Source organism: Cavia porcellus, unplaced genomic scaffold, assembly GCF_034190915.1.
Source record: "Cavia porcellus strain 051 isolate PalLab524CR breed Dunkin Hartley unplaced genomic scaffold, mCavPor4.1 scaffold_2, whole genome shotgun sequence".
NCBI lineage: Eukaryota > Metazoa > Chordata > Mammalia > Rodentia > Caviidae > Cavia > Cavia porcellus.
Genome location: NW_026947485.1, coordinates 75504638 through 75521918, shown reverse-complemented (window position 1 = coordinate 75521918; position 17281 = coordinate 75504638). Strand labels below are relative to the sequence as shown.

Here is a 17281-nt window from a genome sequence, read left to right as displayed (position 1 = left end):
TTATTAGCATTTCCATTTTTCACCCGCGCACCATAACGCACGGGCGCTCCCTAAATGGCCTGGCACAGGCCAAGCCAGGAACTCAGAAGACCCTGGGGAGGGAACTCCTCCCTCTTATCCACACCACGAATGCAGGAGCAGATTCTCACAGTGAACACATAATCACTGTCCTACGCGCGCGCGCGCGCACCCATGCACACACACACACACACACACACACATGCCTCCTAATGAGCAGCTCTCTCAGAAGAGAACAGACATGCAAGTTGGTTCCCTGCCTGATTCCAAGTGGTCATCTCACATGGCCCCTGACCCCCACTCACACGCAGCGTGCATTTGCATATGTGTACATGTGTGTGTAGATGCCCCATGGCATACAGACAGCCATGGACCATGGCCTATGCCTGGCTCAGGTCTCACATAATTGGGGAGTGGAGAGGAGCAGCTGCCTCCTCTTCTTCCTCCATCTTTGTGTGTGTGTGTGTGTTAGGGAGACAGGGACCCCACAGAGGCCATAGGCCAGTCCTCCAGCTCCTCAGTAGCTCTGCAGCCCAGGCCTGCTCCATGTTCTCCTCTTTTCCTGGCTCAGTGAGGGTTGCCTGGGGTCAAGTAACCATGTGCTCCAAATGTCTGCTAATGGGGTTACCCGGAGCCTGGCCTGGGCCCTCCCCACCCCATCCTGGAGCTTTCTCTTATAAGGATATGTAGAAACTACCAGCAATCAGATGCTGGGATTCTGGGGTGCGGGGGTCTAGGGTTCTGGGCTGTGAATTTAGTCCTATGCTCTGAGCTGTGGGGGGTCTGGTTGAGGATGAAGCAGGTCAGACCACTGGTATTTGGTGTGGCTTACCTATCCCTTGTCCAGTCTCAGCCTAGCTCCCCCTGCCTTCCTCCTCCCTGGGGAAGCCCTCTCCCTGCCTGGGGAGGAGAGCTGGCAGCAGGGATGCTCCTGCCCCAGCCCTGGCATGGTGCCTGGAACAAGAGGGAGGTGTTCCTAAATGTGTATGGAACTCTTCTCAGTCCTTGAACAGACACGTTGTAGTTGTCTGTGTTAGATGTGGGCTTTAAGGAACAGATGGGTGCACATCCCTTGGGACACATGTGGGTACACATGCACATGTGACACTCTGTGGACCCTGCCCAGGCCTGACTCACCCTCTCCCAGCACCAGCCACAGCATCTGGGAGATCAGGGTTCTTTTGGGTGTCAGGGACAAGCCTGAGCTACTCCCTCCATGTGCAGAGCTTTTGCCCTCCAGCTGGGAGGCAGAGATGGCAGGCAGAGGTGGGGTGGGGAGGGGTGGTAGTCCTGGGGCCCAGGAGGCAGGGCAGGGGGCCCTTTAGAGTCAGCCTCCCTGGGGCTGGGGGCAGGGCTCGGGGGAGCTCACACAATGGCGGGAGGTTAGAGGGTCTGAAACTGGAGACTTTAATAAAAGCCACTGACAGCAAATAAAGCTGCCAGGGGAGTCCCATTACCCACAACAAGGACCCTTTGTCAGCCAAGTAGGCTGAACTAACCCTTGCCACCAGCCTGGCTGTTTCCCACCCACAGGGCCCCATCTCCCAGAGGCGAGGCTGAGGCCGAGGCAGCCTCCTCCCTGGCCAGGCCTGGCCCAGTGTGGCTCAGGGAACCTGGCATGGTTTCACAGCCTCCAGTTCTACCTCTGCCCACCTGAGCCTGATGCCATCAGTGTCCTCAACACAGTGCCCAGTGAGTCTGTTCAGGAGCCCCTCTGAGGCCTGCACTCTGCTCACCCAGGCTGGCAGGTGGGGCAGAGTCGACCCAGATGCAGATCTGAGATGGCTCTTGGCCCTGGCCAGCCTTGGGCAGCCCTCGCCACCGTAGATTAGGAATGGTGGGTCTGGGCTGGGCCTGGGCTGTTCCCCGCCAGGTGTGTGGTCCTGGGTCATTGCTCCTCTCTGAGCCTCAGTTTCCTCACACTCAGGGCAGGACTAATTTAAAATTATTCCCCTGAGGATTTGTGACCTAATAAGTATGTAATTTATAAACCAGGCACCCCACACAGGTCATAACCACTCACTTTCCCCCACCCCGAAACCAAATCATGACGGAGGTCTTACAGTTCTGCTCTGCAGTCTGCCCCCCCCACGCCCCCGCCACAGCGGCTGCCCAGTGAATGGGTGCTAGATGAACAGCCAGTCGATGGGAAACCGAAGGACACTGAGGACAGCCTAACCTGGACCTTGGCTAAGCAGCCCACTGTGCCAGGCATCAAGTCCCTGGTACTTTCCGCTGTGTGCCAGGCGGAGGGGTTCAAGGTGCCATGCATTCCGGAAGAGAGAAGCTGGGGATGATAGCACTGCCTGGAGTGGGGAGCAGGTAAAGATATCTGGGGGGCTCAGATACAGAGTTGAGGGTGCAGAGGGGAACTTTTCTGAGGTTCAGTACCCTGGTGAGAGGTGGAAAGCAGGCAACCTACACATTTTGGGGTTTGCCAGTCTAGGGGCAGAATGGGTCTTGAGGTCGGCTCCACCCAGGGTCAGAAGGTGGGGTCCAGCCATCCCAAGGCCCTCCCAGTCCAGCAGGAGGGGATTCTGGGGCAGGGCGGGGAGGGAGATTAGGAGGCCTCTCAATTGCCTTAATGGGCTCTAAGAGGCGGGATCCTATTACAGCTTGGGGTGCCCCGGGGTGCCTTGCTGGGAAGACAAGCTAATCTGCCATGCAAATTAAATCCTGCCTCAAGACGCAAGGCCTGCTTAATGTGATCCATTACACAGTTTACTTGTTTATATCTAATATTGGAACAGGCAGCCCGGGCGGGCGGCAGCGGCAGGCAGAGCAGCCCAAAAGCAGGAGAGTAAATTACTAGCAAAATGAGCTTTTCAGCCTCAGCCTCTGCCACCACCCGCCTGCCCGGCTTTCCACGTCCTGGCGCCCGCCCGCCTGCCGCCCACAGTGCACCCTCCAGCCTCTTCCTGCCCTGCTTTTCCCCATGGCCTTTAGGTCTCCTCTTTGTCTCTCTCTTGTGCCTGTGTCATATCCCCCACCCCGTCTCCGTCCTTCTCTTGGGTTTCTGTCATTCACTGCTGTTTTCCCTTCATGGAGCAGGAGTCAGAGGATGTGGATGTGTGGCCAGAAGTGGAGGGTGAGCCTTGGCCTGGGCGTGCTGTGTGCACACACTGGGGAGTGCCAGGCACCTTGATGCTGGGCTGTGGCCCTGCTCTGCACTCTGTCCCTGGCCGGAATGTGTGGTCTGCAGTGTCAGTGGTGCTGTGTGCAGGGTTGTGGCAGTGTGCCCTGTGAGTGAGCACAGGTGCATGCCGGGACCTGCCTCTGTGAGGTGTTTGGGGTAGGTTTTAACCAGCTGGGGAGAGGTTGCCATGCTTTTCAGTGGGCCTTCCTGCATCTCACTCCGCTGGGCCAGCCTCACAGCAGAGCCCACCATCCCCTTCCTTGCTTTTCCTGCTCCTGGAACAGCGCCAGGCTGTGGGTTCCCACTCACCTCCCTCTCTCTCCCTTCCTCTGGCCAGCTTCTCACCCTGACTGGGACCTGTACCCCTCTATGGAGAACCCCCTCCAGCTAGATAGCGGAGAGTCAGAGGATGGAGCAGAACCACAGACAGTCGGGGAGGAGACAGTGACCCGAGGTGAGATGGGCAGTCACCATGGGGAGGAGGTGAGTGAGAGACAAGGGCACCGTTGAAGGTGGCAGTGGGAGGCAGGAGGAGCAGGATGACCGAACCTCCCTGCTGGGAGCCTGTGGTCATATTCACCAGGTCCCAGTGACCACCAAAGGAACCATCTCGCACTGAACTGCTGGGGGCTGAGGGACACAGGTGCTTCCAGCCCATGGGCTTGCGGGGCCCCTGCTGGTCCTGTGGGGCCGAGGGACACCACATGCACTCCGTGCACAGCTGCTGTCCCTCCATCCTGGTATACACATGACACGTGCCAGGCTGGCGGCCTGCCAGGGAGGTCCCTGGTCCTGGTCCATAGCCCGTGCAGACCTGCCGCAGTCCTTACATTCAGGCCTTCTGATGCCTTCACCTCCCACCCAGTGCACTCCTTTCCTCAGCCCCTAGGTGCCCTAAGTCCCCGTTCCACTGGGTTCCCAAGGGCACATCTTGTTACCCTGACCCCTGACCCTGGCTGGGGTGGGGCCCTGTGGTGGAGGGCAGGAGGAAGGTGTGAGTCTGTGAGTCTGTGTAGAATGGGGGCTGTTTAGATAAACAGATGGCAACAAATGGCATAAAATTATATACCCATAATGTCAGTTCATAACATTTTGTTCGACATACTTGATTTAATCGCTTAGCTGACGATTTGGCTTTTGGGCCCATATGGTGGGGAATGAAGCTGCGTGGCACCCGCTCCAATCTGGCTCTTTTATCACCGAGGCTGGGGGGCGGGGATGGGGGGTCGTCTGGGGGAGGAGAAGCAGTGCAGATGGAAAGAGAATGAGCCGGCAGGAGCAGGGCTGGGAGGGGGTGGTTGGGGGGACCGAGGGGCCTGGACCCCAGCAGGACCCCGACCTCTTGAGCAGTAAGGGCACGGCTCACGTAGCCAGGGTGCAAGGGCGGTATCCCCAGACATGGGCCCTAGGGCTGACAGGGCTGGGGTAGTAGCCCAGGAACCTGACGCTGACTTGCTTTCTTTAGAACCAAGACCCACATAGACCTGTGTGGCAACCGACCCATCGCTTCTGCTGACTCTAGTAACTTGTGTGTGTGTGTACGCTTGCATGTGTGTGTACGTGTGCCCCTCTGTGTGTGTGTGGGTAGCAAGATGTCCTGGAGACTGTGTGCAGGATTTTGTCTTGTGCTTTGCTTCTACTCTGAGCAACTGAGAAAGGTGTGAGCACGTGCTGCTGGTGGCTTCTGGTGGCAGTGTGTGACCAGGTGTCTTGCCTGGTGGGATGGGCCATGGTCTGCAGTGTCTGATGGCTTGGTATGGCTGAGGGTTGTGTGTGGGTTGGGTGGGTGGTGGTGCATAGTAAGTGGTCAAACAGTGTGGCTAAGGACATGCTGCGGACAGCTCACAAATTTATTCCAGGGGTGAGACTGGGAGGAAATGGCACGTGCGAACATTGATATACGGGATTGAAAGAACAACTATTATAAAGATAACAAAATATATTGTGATACCTATTACTGTTATCCTGGTAACCTGCTGTGAAGTTCTGTACCAGTTTCACTGTATGATCTTAGTTGGCTTTATTCTGACTTGTTCTGTTGTATACTTTCAAAATAAAAATTAAAAAAAAAAAAAAAACATGAAGTCGGCCCGGTGTGGTGCGCCGTCCTGACTCCAAGTCCACGGGCGCCCCCCCCCCAGAGATGCCGCTCCCCTGCCTCCGTTCAGCTGGTCACCTCGTGCACCCCCCGCCCTCCAGCCTCGGAGCTGCGCCAGCCCCACATGCAGCAGATGGAGCCCGAATTGTCACCAGGCATGGTGCAGCTCAGCCGCCCCTGCTGGGTGCTGTCCACAGGCTCTGGATCGGGTGGGTGCTGGCCTAGGACACCTGTCCCCCGGCCCCAGTGTGGGCTTCGTGTGTGCTGAGGTCCGGGCTGGCTTGGGGACCTGCTCATGAGCCCTCACGTCTCTGCTTGCCTCTCCCTTTGCGCTCTTTCTGCCTCTGTCTTCCTGCTTCACTTCGACTTCTCTCTCCTTCTGTTTTCTTTTCTTGTTTCCAGGACTGCATCTCTGAGAGGCTCCAAAAGGGCATCTTGGGCTGGAGCTGGAGTTTGGGCACAGGCCTCACTCTCCCCTCAAAACAGCAGGGCGACCCAGGGTGGGCAGAGGCCGAGGACACAGTCCCCACACAGGGAAAGGCACATGTCCCACCAACAGCTCGACTGCCAGGCCACTTGGTCATTCATTCATTCAATCAATAATCATGGGTACAGCAGATGAACCTAACACTGTGTTAGCCAAGAGAAGCATGCTTCCTACCCTCATCTTCCAGGGCCTCGACGTGTAAGGGAGACCAGTGTACAAGCAGGTAGAAGGCTGGTCCTCCAGCAGGTGGGAAAGAGGCTTCAGTGAGGCCCAAGGTGGGCTGCATTCTAAGGGTCAGAGTGTAGGAGCCTGGGGAGAAGTAGAAGGGAGGAGGTATTATCAGGTACATTAAAAATATTTTGTTTTTCTACTGCCAAAAATAACACTTATGCTGAGGGTGGTGGTGCATGCCTGTAATCCCAGCACTTGGGAGGCCAAGGCAGGAGGATTGTCATGAGTTTGAGGTCAGCATGGGCTACATAGTGAGCCCAAGGCCAGCCTGAACTGCATAGTAAGACCCTGTCTCAAAAAATAAAATAAAATAGGGAGGAATAATAATACTTGCTCAATGCAGAATACTTAGAAAGCACTGCAAAGCTCAAAGGAAAATGAGACAAAAATATAGAAGTCATAAATTAAGTTGCAGTGAGTTGTGAGAGATCACAAAGTCTTCTGGGATGAACAGCATGGTGAGGGGAAGCTGGAGTGTGGTGGGGCTTTGAGAAGCAGGTGGAGGCAGGGCCCTTGTCCAAGCTCAGGACCTTTGGGGTGGCAGCCTCCTGGGCCTGTCATGAGCAGAGTGGTGTGAGTATTTTTCTACCTTAGAACAGTTATTTTGGAGCAGGTGTTGGAGGTGGTGGTGACTTGAAGCAAGGACTGGCTAGAAGGTGACAGAGAGGTGAGGGTAAGCAAAGGCCTGAGGTGTCGTGAAGAAGTCCTGAGCCAGGAGTGGGGACAGTGCATGGGGAAGAGGCGCCTTGCAAAGCCCAGGCTTCTGGCCTGCTCAGCAGAGAGGCTGGAGGCAGAGCTGGGCGGGCGGGTGGAAGCCAGCTGAGCCTCATTATTAGGTGACTCCATCCTGTGGAGTGTGAGGTGGCCGAAGGCCAGCTGGTGCCCAGGCTGCCCCCTTCCCGGGTTGCCTGGCTGGGCAGCTCCCGAGGTCCCTGCTGGGGTCCCTGCCTCTCCTGCAAGGCTTGGAGCCGCTGTGCTCTGCCTGTGTCAGGCTGCTCTCCCGGAGAGGTGGGGAGAGGAGTCCAACACATTCTGCTTCTGCCCAGGGCACACATCCTCCTTCAGTGCAGTGATGTTATCTGAAAGACATGGAGCTTCTTGCCTGGATCTTCAGAGCCCTGCAGAATCTGCCCGTGCCAGCTTGGTGCTCCGGACACCCCCTGCCTGCAGGCTCTCCTTCTCGGTCCCAGCCACCAGTGGTCAGGGAGTCTCCCCATTCTCTAGAGCCCTGGGGTCCTCTCCAGGGCTTTTCCAGTGGTCTGAAGTCCCCTATCCCCTCAAAGCTGCTCTGAAACCCTCCTTTCAGGAAGGTGGGATTAGGAGTGAGGAATGGGGAGGCAATTAGGTCGTAAGGGTGGAGGAAAGAGGCCAGTTCCTTTGTTAAAGAGACCCCAGAGCTAGCGAGTCCTGTCCACTATGAAGGACACCGCAAGAGCACAGCAAGAGGGCGCCATCTGTGAGAAAGCAGGCCCTGGCGAGACTGAATCGCAGATGCCTTGATCTTGGACACTCAGCCTTCCTAATAGGGAAACTGAGTTTCCTCTCTTCCTTCCTGCCTGTCTCTTTCTTTCTTTCTTTCTTTCTTTCTTTCTTTCTTTCTTTCTTTCTCTTTTTTTGGAGATCAAGTCTTACTTTGTAGCCAAGGCTGGCCTGTAACTCACAACAATCCTCCTGCCTTGGCCTCCTGACTGCTGAGATTATAGGTGTGTGCCACCGCACCTGGGAAAATTGACTTCTAAGTTGTTTCTAAAATACCCAGTTTATATTTTGTCATAAACAGACTAAAACAGGCCCCCTCCCTATTACTGGGATTTGAAACCAGGAGGGTGTGTCGAACTGTATCCTTTTAATTTGATTTTGAGATGTCTTGCTGAGTTGCCCAGGCTGACTTCAAATTTGGGATCTTTCTGCCTCAGCCTGGAAGAACTGAATTACAGGCATGTGCTACTATTCCCAGCTACAGTTTCTCTTTAAAAAAGCCTTATTAACTCATATTGTCTTTTTGCTGGACTGTGTCTACATCTAGATAAGGAAATCCTTTGGTGAGGGGGGCTTGGTGATTGCCCTCTTGATAGCTTCAGCCTAAGTAGTTTCAGGACTGTATCAGGTGGCGCACTGGAGGAGGCTGCAGCTGGAGGGAGCTGGGTGCTGGGTGGGCTGGTGTCAGAGGCGGGCTGACCAGGAAGCTGGGTCTTAGGGTAGTGTGGCTGTTGTGGTAGGGCTGGTGGGGAGGAAGGCGGTGTAGGGCAGGGCTGGGGTGGGCACAGTGCTGGCTCTGTGTGGGTGTCAGAAATGCTAAGCAGGCGACTGAGGCTATCAAAGGGACATGGTGTTCAGGGCAGGTGAGTGGGGCAGAGCTGAGGAAGAGAGCAGAGGCTTCAGGACCTCTCCAGAGCTCTGACTCCCCACACTGCTGACCCAGCGCTTCCTCAGTAGCCAGTGTCTCCCCAGAAGGAGAGAGAGTAGAGAAGACCCGTGGAGAAGAGCCTAAAAGGGTGAAGAAGGATTTTCATTATGAAGTTAATTAGCTTCAGAGCTGCTGCACCTTTCAGGACGAGGAATTAGAGGGATTTAATTGCTTTATCAGCCTTCCCTTTGATTTTCAGCAATCAGGCCGATTCCATTTAATTTAACTGCCACAGACGAGGAGAAAATTGATGCGCTCACCTGCCTCGGAGCAGAACGAGAGAGAGCGGGGAAGAGGGAGAGAGAGAGAGCCAGCGAGACTGGCAAACACAGAGTCTGCAGATTAATGAAAACCAACAGCATTTGCTCACAATTGGAGATGAAGTGTGCCCTGGAGGTGTTTGGAGCTGTGTGCACCGCTGTGTGGTTTTGTGTGAGCTTGCGTGTTGGGTCGTGTGGGAGTTTGTGACTGTGCATGTTTGCATGGGTGTGCCGGAGCGTGAGGTGAGGATGCGGGGAATGCTGGCATTTGGCCACAGGTAAGTGACGTTGGAGACATGTGATTGACTGTCAAAGATGCTGCTTTTGTTGGAATGACAGTGGGGGTGAGGATGACTGTCTTCGCCCATGTAACCATGAATGCAGTGACGATGTGTGTGTCATTGCATAGGTAAGAATTGCCCCGGCTGGGAGGCAACAGGCTGTTTCCAGTTCCCTCTGCTCAGGAAGCGCTGAATGAGCCCCAGCTCAGAGCCAGGCTCGGTGCTATGGGGGCAAAGATGACTGAGACATGGTCCCTGCCTTGGGGGTTCAGAGTCTAACAAAGGAGACAGCCTGGCAGATAGTGCTCGGCCTGAACAAGTGCTGCGTGGGTTCCCTTGGAAGGTGTCCTAGAAAGAGAAGAAATTTCCAAAGATCGAAGGGCTGCTGGAGTTGGGTATAGGAAGGCACTGCAGCCAGATCAAACAGTATGTGCAGCGTCTGGGAGCCAATCCCACAGCAGAGAGGACTGTGATCATGGAGATCCCCAGTAGTAACAGTCAGCTGTGCGTTGCCGAAAGTCCGCTCCGGCTGCTAGGTGGAGAAGCAAGACCATTGCAGCCACTGCTCAAGGCAGGAGAGAGATCCTAAGGCCCAAGGGATAAGAGGCTAGACTAGGCCGAGGGGGCAGGACCTGCAGGCAGAGAGGGCCATGCATAAGGTGAAGGCTCTGGAGAGTGAGGTAGGTGACTCCTTATGAGATGGAGGAAGAGTAAGTTGCGGGTGACTTGGTCTTGAACATATGGAATTCAAGCTGCTTGGGACAGACAGTCTGGCCAGGGCACCGAGCACACAGCTGAGCATGGGGGGACCTCTGCAGAGAGTACCGGCCTGTAGATGAAATGAGGGGACTGTAGCATGTGGAGGTGGTAAAGAGCCTGATACCAGCGAATGCATGGAGATCGAGAAAGGAGGCCAGGGCAGAAGCCATCAGCTGGACTTATAGACAAACTTGATGTCTACATGCTGTTCCCAGGAACCTGGGAATAAGTTGCAGAGTGAAGGGGGAATTAAAGTTGCAGAGGGAATCGAGGTTGTCATTCAGCTTTAGCAGCTTTATACTGGGTCTGAATGTATCAGTGTACACGTGAGAGTCCTTATGTTGAGCAAGAGGCAGGAGGGTCAGAGTTTGAGGGAGACTTGTGGGTGGAGAAAGGGCCCTGAGCATGGCAGGCAGGTGGCCTCTAGAAGTCAAAAAGGGTGAGGGAATGCACTCTCCCTGACTTCTGAAAAACAGATGAGATGCCCACCCATGACTCCTGACTTCCACAGCTGAAAGATAATAAATCTGTACTGTTTAAGCCACTCGGTTGGTGGTACTTGGTATAGTAGCAACAAGAAATAAGAAAAAGTCTAAGAAGGAACTCTTGAATGACCTCCACGATTTCTGTCTTGGGCTAGCCAGGGACGAGTTTGTTGAGAAAGGAAAGTGAGGTGAATTGGGAAGGAAGCCTCCATTATTTCACTAGATCCTCTGCGGGACAGCAGGGAGGGACTTGGAGCCAGGCCATTGTGCAGGGTCGGAAGCCAGTGTGCGGGAAGATCTAGGAGGGGTGGACCCTCATCACACGCCAGTGTTTGCAGCAGCCCAAGCCTGTGAGGTGCCCAGCAGGATAAGGACAGGACTGGGGGTGCCATTGTGCTGCACTGGCGGAGGGTATGCTGTGTCCTCTTGGCGAGCTTCTCGAGTTCAGTGTTTGTTCTGTGCCTTGCCCTCTCTCCTCCATGTCTTCTTACCTTCCTCAGAGGCTGGGTTTCTTAGGAGGTGACCTGCAGGGTGCTGCTGGGCTTACTCCTCATGCAGAGCACAGCACGTCGGTGACAACGGTGGCACACTCCTCAGCAGCCAGCATCCAGCCCTGACCAGTGGGGGAGGGGAGGGGGGTGGACACAGCCATAGTGCGGTTGTTTTGCTCACAGCGACAGGGAGTCAGGGTCACTCTGCCTCTGCCCCCCATAGCTCCAGAGCCTGAGCCTTGGCTTGCACCCAGGATGTGCGAGGGGCCCAGGCACAAGGCCTGGGCAGAGCAGGGCAGCCTGCAGCTGGGGAGGTCAGCTCTCCCCTGGCCCTGAACCCAGCCCTGTTGGTTGCCTTTTGATTGGAATGTGAACTCTAACTTCAAATTAACCTGATTAATGTGGCGAAGGCAGGGCCTGCTCGGCCGCCTGGTGATGAGGGGAGATGGATTGGGAGCGAAGGCGCCACGATGGAGGCGCAGCCGTGATTGCCAAGCTCGATGCTCCCCGCCTCGCTGAGCTACTGCTCAGCCCATTAATGATGACACACAGGCCTCACTCTCCAAAGATGATGATGGAGACCAGAGGTGGGGGGACCTGGGCTTGGGGTCTGAGGATGGGGTGCAACAGTGTAAGACAGGGGCTGATGCTGGGCCCCTGCTCCTCAGCGTGACTGCCCAGCCCTGAGCCTCTGCTGTCCCCCAGTCGGAGAGGGGTCCTGGGAGGAGGAGAAAGAACCAGGGTGTGGCACCAGCCTGAGGCTGACTGGAGAGCCTGTGGGGCCAACGCAGAGGCTCTGGGTGTGGGTGGGCACAGGAAACCCACACAGAAGGCAAACGGGTGACTCACTCCTGCTCTGCCTCAGAGACGCGCTGGGTCTCCACGTTCACATTTGCTGGGGTTTAGATGGGCTGCAGGGGAGCCACAGAGCTGACTTACTCTTGACAGGGTCTGGCTGGGAGGCAGCCATGGCTGGATGTGACTTGGAAGGGCTTCTGGCTTCTGCCTCTGCTTCCTGGTCACTGGACACCAGGGGCTCGCCTCCTCTAGACTGCCCACTGAGCTTCCTACCTCAGAGCCAACTCAAGTCCCCTAAAACCCTGAGCCAAAATAGAACTGTCCTCTGTCAAGTTGTAGGTGTTGGGTATTGTCTCCTCACTCCCTCACTCTCCGTTTGTTCAAGGCAACCGAAAGCCACCTGGCTCTGATGCCACCTTCCGGCTCTGATGCCGCCTTCCCCCTCCGGGCCTCAGCCCATGGCTGAGTAACTGAAGGTGCCCAGGTGCTCAGCCTGGTGTGCAACATGGAGACGATATGTTTCTTCCTTAACACCAGCAGCCCTGTGAGGAGGGTGGCCGGCTACTGGAGTCTGCGGACAGCGTCCAGCCCACACAGAGCCCCGCTGGAGCTCCTGCACCTGCAGCCTGCCTTTTCCATAGCCAGTTGGCTTTGTGGACATCGTTAAGCTCACGGGCATGAGTTGCCCTCCATCCCAGTGCACCAGGGATGGTCGATTTGTGAAACAAACCCACACATTTTTCACACTTTCCTCCTGCATTCCTTTCTGTTGCTTTGACCATGGTTTCTAGGAGGCCCACATTTTGCCCTTGCCAGTTAACAAGTTTCATATCTTCTGATGGTCAGAGGAGCCTGCAGATCATTAAGAGAAGCTGGAATTAGAGCTGAGGAGAGCATTATGGAGAAAAAAATGAAACAAAACAAAAAACTGCAGACATCTCTGTCTGCACTCACACACTTCTGCTCTTCCAGCGCCTTCTCCATGTGGACCCTGGTTCTCAGTGAAGCTGGCCTGGTTTCTGCTTTGCATGCAGGCTCCCCTTGCACTGTTGATACTGCAGCTCCAGGCAAAGAGCGAGCTCGGTGCAGCGAGGACGCCTCTGCCAGGTGCACCCCAAATCTCCCGGGCCTGGTGCGATGGGCTGGGACGCAGAAAGTACTCCGTGGAACGGAGCCCAACAGTTGTGTCAGCGGGGGACAATTAGGAACAGCAGTAAGTGTCACCACCTGGTGCCTACCTCTCAGCCTCTGAGGACAGGCTTTTCATGGAAGAAAGGTAAAAAAAGGATGATTTGGTGGGAAATTTTAAGTGAAACCCAGGGAGAAGGCAAGTGGAGGCAGGCTGACTTGTGTTTTAATTTGTTCATTAACTGCATAGTTGGAAGTGGTTGTTTATCATCAGATCCTCAGTTTTTTCATCTGTAAAGTGGAAAGGATAATATCCAATCCTTTTAGTTGTTTCAAGGATGAAATGAAACAGTGGAGAAATCCCTGGCTTGTGAGTCGGCCCTGCTCCTTTGAGTACCCCTTACTCCTTTATCCTTCCTGTTCTCTAGGGGACACCAAAACTCTCAAGAGACAGAAGGGCCTGGGGAATGTATTTGTGCTCTGGGATGGCTCTGTGTAATTGCTGGGGTTGGAGGCTGACTCCGACTTTTTAAAAAGCTGTTTTCCCTTATTACGTGAGTTATGAGTGCAAAGCAGCCCATGCAGTGGCGTTAGCAAGTCGGCCTCAGACCTGAACAGCTATTTTGAATAAAAGATGAATGGAAGAGGGAGGGAGGGTGGGAGTGGATGGAATACAGCACCCCCATCCTAGTCACTTCTGTGTCACCGCGACCAACACCTGACACTCACAGCTCAGTGGAGGAGTTATTTTGGTTCAGGGGTTTTTAGAGGATTCGACTTATAGCTGCAAACCTGGGAGACGCCCATATGCAAATGAAATGTCACCTGTCATCCACCACATTACGACCACCGTTAACATGTTGGAACTGTAGCCCCCAGGCTTTTGCTTTATGTGTACATAATCAACTTGATTATTTTTAATAAAAATGAAATTATATGTATATTGCATCGAGAACTTTATTTTTCACTTAATATTTGGGCCATTTTTCATGTCAGTTCTGTAACCTATAAATCACCTTGTTAGTGGTCGAGTGTGAGGGGAGCTGTTGGCTAATTGCTGCAGATGGACTTGTGTCCTACCATCCACTTTTATGAACAATAATTTGAGGAATGTTCCTGAGCTGGTAGTGTTCTGAGTCTAAGAAAGACAGGGGAGGGTGTCGATGTCGCTCCCAGCCGGCAGGAAGGACACACGACAAAGTCTGGCAGTGGACAACCTTTTCTTTTATTTTCTCTCCGTACAGCCTGCCCTGGGATCGCTCCCAGCCGAAGCCTCCTCTGGTCCGCTCCCCGCGGCTCCTTCCGTGCTTCGCTCCGAAGCTTCTACCGGTCCGCTCTCCGCGGCTCCTTCCGGGCTTCTACTTCCCCCCAGGGGTGGCACCAGTATATATACGGATACAGTGTCCAATCATATTAAAGTAAGCAAGGCAAGCTGATTGGCTAACATATTATTGAGCGGGTTGTTTACGCGGTAAGCAGGAAACTAACGTGCTCGATGGGAGGGGTAATCTAACTCAGGCTTTACTCTTTACCACAGGCCGCATGATCGCTATATGCGGTGGCTCGGCAATGTGGTGGCTCCCAACAGGAGGGCACTGGCATGAATGCCCTGCAATTTGCTAAGGACAGACCGACCGACGCTTTGTCTGTACCTTGCAGGGAGAGAAGAAGGATGAAGAGGAGGTGCCAGCCTGGAGCATACCAGGAAGCCCCTGCGAGGTCAGAGCGGAGGGCAGGGGCTGGCTCCTGGACTCAGGGGCTCCTGAGCTACAGGGGGCTCTGCGGCAGCTGCATACTGGGTGCTGGGTCTTCATGCAGAGAGGTCACCTATCGGTACTGTTGAATAAGAAAAGCAAGCTTATAACTCCCTCCCCCCTTTTTAAAGGAAAATTAAAAGTTTAATAAGATGAAGACAAGATTCCCCACGAACACCTCCCTGTGTATATTTGGACTGTTTATAGGACTCAATGTAAATAAGAATCTCAGTGCTGAAGAGTTTAAAAAATAAATTACTGTATCTTTCCTTTTTATTGTAGTAAAACACAATAAACTTACCATTTTAACCATTTTAAGTGTACAATTAAGTGGCAGCTATTATACTCACAACATTGCACAACCTACTTTGAATGAATTTCCACAATGCCAAACAGAAATTCTGTACCAGTGAGGAACACCCTGTTGCTTCCCACAGCAGCCTCTGATGATCTTTCCTCCATTCTATTCTCTATGCATTTGCCTGTCCTGAGTATTTCATATATTCTAAATACTGCAGTCTGAAAAAAAAAATACTGCAGTCTGTCTTCTATCCCTGCTGTCTGTCTTCTGTCCCTGATTTTTTCGCACTCAGCATAATGATACCCAGGTTTACCCACTGGAGCACAACCCACGCTCCCTCCCTTTCTGTTCAGCACCCCTGCGGGTGCCACACTGTCTGTGGTGCCACAGTCTTTGTCAGTGCCGTGTTTTGCTTATTCCTCCATTTGCTGATATGCAGGCATTTTCTAGTTTAAATCTATTCCTGCAAATCAGGTGTTCTGCATGAAAATGCTAAGGGGAGCCTGTTGGCCATTATTTCAAGTGAGAAAAATGATAACAGACTGTATGTTAACTTAAATCCCCTAGCCAGTTTCCTCCAAAGTAACTAAACTCAACAAATCTATAGGCATATAGATAAATAACAAAGTATGACAGGATGTAAGGTGTTCAAAGCAATGCTTCCCGGATATTAAACGATGAATCTGGTGGCCACAAATGATCTCTGTTCGCAGTAGTGAGGCTTATGTCGCTCCTGCACTGTGGACGGAGTCCTGGGCTCTTTTCACCGCGTTGCATCCTCACCCCTTTTTACTTATTATTTTGAGACAGGATCTTGCTAAACTGTCCAAACTTGTGATCCTCCTGCCTCAGCCTCCAAGGTGGCTGGGATTACATGCATGTACCACTGTGTTCTGTTAATAATTCTGACACCCAATCAATTCCTTTTGAAATGTAACTTGGGGTTCTTCCTGTACCCCATTATGTTTACAGTACCATACTGAGTCTGGGGAACGCTTTTACTGCATCCATTTTCCCTATGTAAACAACAGCTGAAAAATGTTAGTGAGGGATACATGTGTTCTGTAAAGGTTGGGTATTAAAACCCAGTAATGTTATTTTGGAAAAGTGTTAATAGGAGAATATATTCTACAGGATTTGCCAGGGTAGTTAAAAGGCAAAGCCAAAACATGTGTTTTTCTGTGTGTCTATGTGTGTAAACACACTAAAAAGACTTGAAAACAGGCTGATGAAGTAGCCTGGATGAGGCTCTGGGTTCAGTCTGTAGCACCACACACACACACACACACACACACACACACACACACACACACGGAACAAAGAACATATACATGAAACTAGTAACAAGAGAGAGGACTAGAATTAGAAGAGGTAGCAAATAATAAGTACACAAAATGTGCTTTATGCCCAGAAAAGCTGTTGGGATAGAAAGCCATGATGTACTATTAACCAAAGGTGAAGAAAAGACCTGTTATCTTTCATTTTCCTTCTTTCCAGAGTGTAAGGTGAAAGACCTCAAATCAGAAATAGTAGGGAAAAATCATAGTCATAATTCCAGATAGGTGTCAGAATCCTATGAGATCAGGAGTCTGCTGGCAGGGTCCTTGGGAGCCATGCAGGGTGGCAGAGGTACTCCCAGCCAGGAGTACATGTTATCTTTGGAAATTACAGATTGTCAAGTTTGGTATTGATTCCTGAAGGAATTCTTTTTTTTTTTTTTTTTTGTCTTTTTTGAGACAGGGTCTTTTTATGCAGTTCAGGCTGGCTTTGAGCTCATTTTGTAGCCCAGGCTGGTCTCAAAACAATCCTCCTGCCTCAGCCTCCCAAGTGCTATGATTACAGGCATGAGCCACCATGCCCAGCTCTGAAAGAATTCTTAAAGCAACTATTATACATGGGGTCTGGCCATACTTAACCAGGAAAATGATGTTTAGTATAAGCCAGAATGAATACTCCATGCGCAAATGACAAAGAACCAAATATCATGCTCTCTGCTTGGTAAGGATAATGAATGGAGAACCTCGGGGAGTGATACAGAGATTAGGTTTTTTCTTTCAGCTTGGCGGTTTGTCATATTACCTGCTGCACGTGATGGAGGAATGTGGGCTGCATGATGGTCCTGCTTGGAGAATTCATACCGGATTCACTTTCCATGAAAAATCATGGTACAAAGGTCCAGATAGGTGTCAAGATTGCATGCGGTCGGGAATCTGCACAGGGACCTTGGAGGGCTGTGGGTGGGAGAGGTGCTACAGGGTAGAGCTACACAGATCTGTCACTGTACCCAGCAAGGAGCAGACACACAGCCAAAGAGGCTGACATGGGTTCGGGTCTTGCCAGCAGGATGCTTTTGAGCTGTGAGTCAGCCCTGAGCTCCATGATGCTTCTTCAGACAAAGATGTGAGCGTCCAGCTCAGCCCACTCCCAGGACACCAAGGGGGAGGTTGACAAAATGAGCTGTGAAATGCTCTCAGCAGGATGGAAGGATGGTCTTACTGAATAGGTGACACTCGGAGGGGCTGGAGAGAGTCCTGCAGGCAGATTGAGACCAGAAGTGTGAACCCATGGCTGTGGCCCCAGAAATGAGCATGTGAAATGGGCAGCTTATTGGGTACCCAACTCATTGTGAGTCGGTTGTGTGGGAGCC

At 52.8% G+C, this 17281-nt stretch overlaps 1 protein-coding gene across 5 annotated transcripts in view; it reads left to right on the top strand.

Moving 5' to 3' along the window:
• The window catches only part of LOC134474974 (uncharacterized), a 55746-nt gene extending 41101 nt beyond the window's left edge, over positions 1-14645 (top strand). The window contains exons 1-4 of one of the 5 annotated variants that reach the window (XR_010045958.1): positions 8312-8915; positions 12486-12664; positions 13824-13997; positions 14239-14645. Coding sequence is in view for 3 of the 5 variants with exons in the window: in XM_063244133.1 (XP_063100203.1) it covers positions 8860-8915; positions 12424-12664; positions 13824-13997; positions 14239-14481 (714 nt within the window). In the remaining 2 variants the exon portion in view is untranslated. Of the gene's footprint in view, positions 1-8311; positions 8916-11836; positions 12665-13823; positions 13998-14116 lie in introns of those variants that run through there. The other 4 variants (XR_010045961.1, XM_063244133.1, XM_063244157.1 and 1 more) reach the window with 4 other exon arrangements.
• The last annotated feature ends 2636 nt before the right edge of the window (positions 14646-17281 follow it).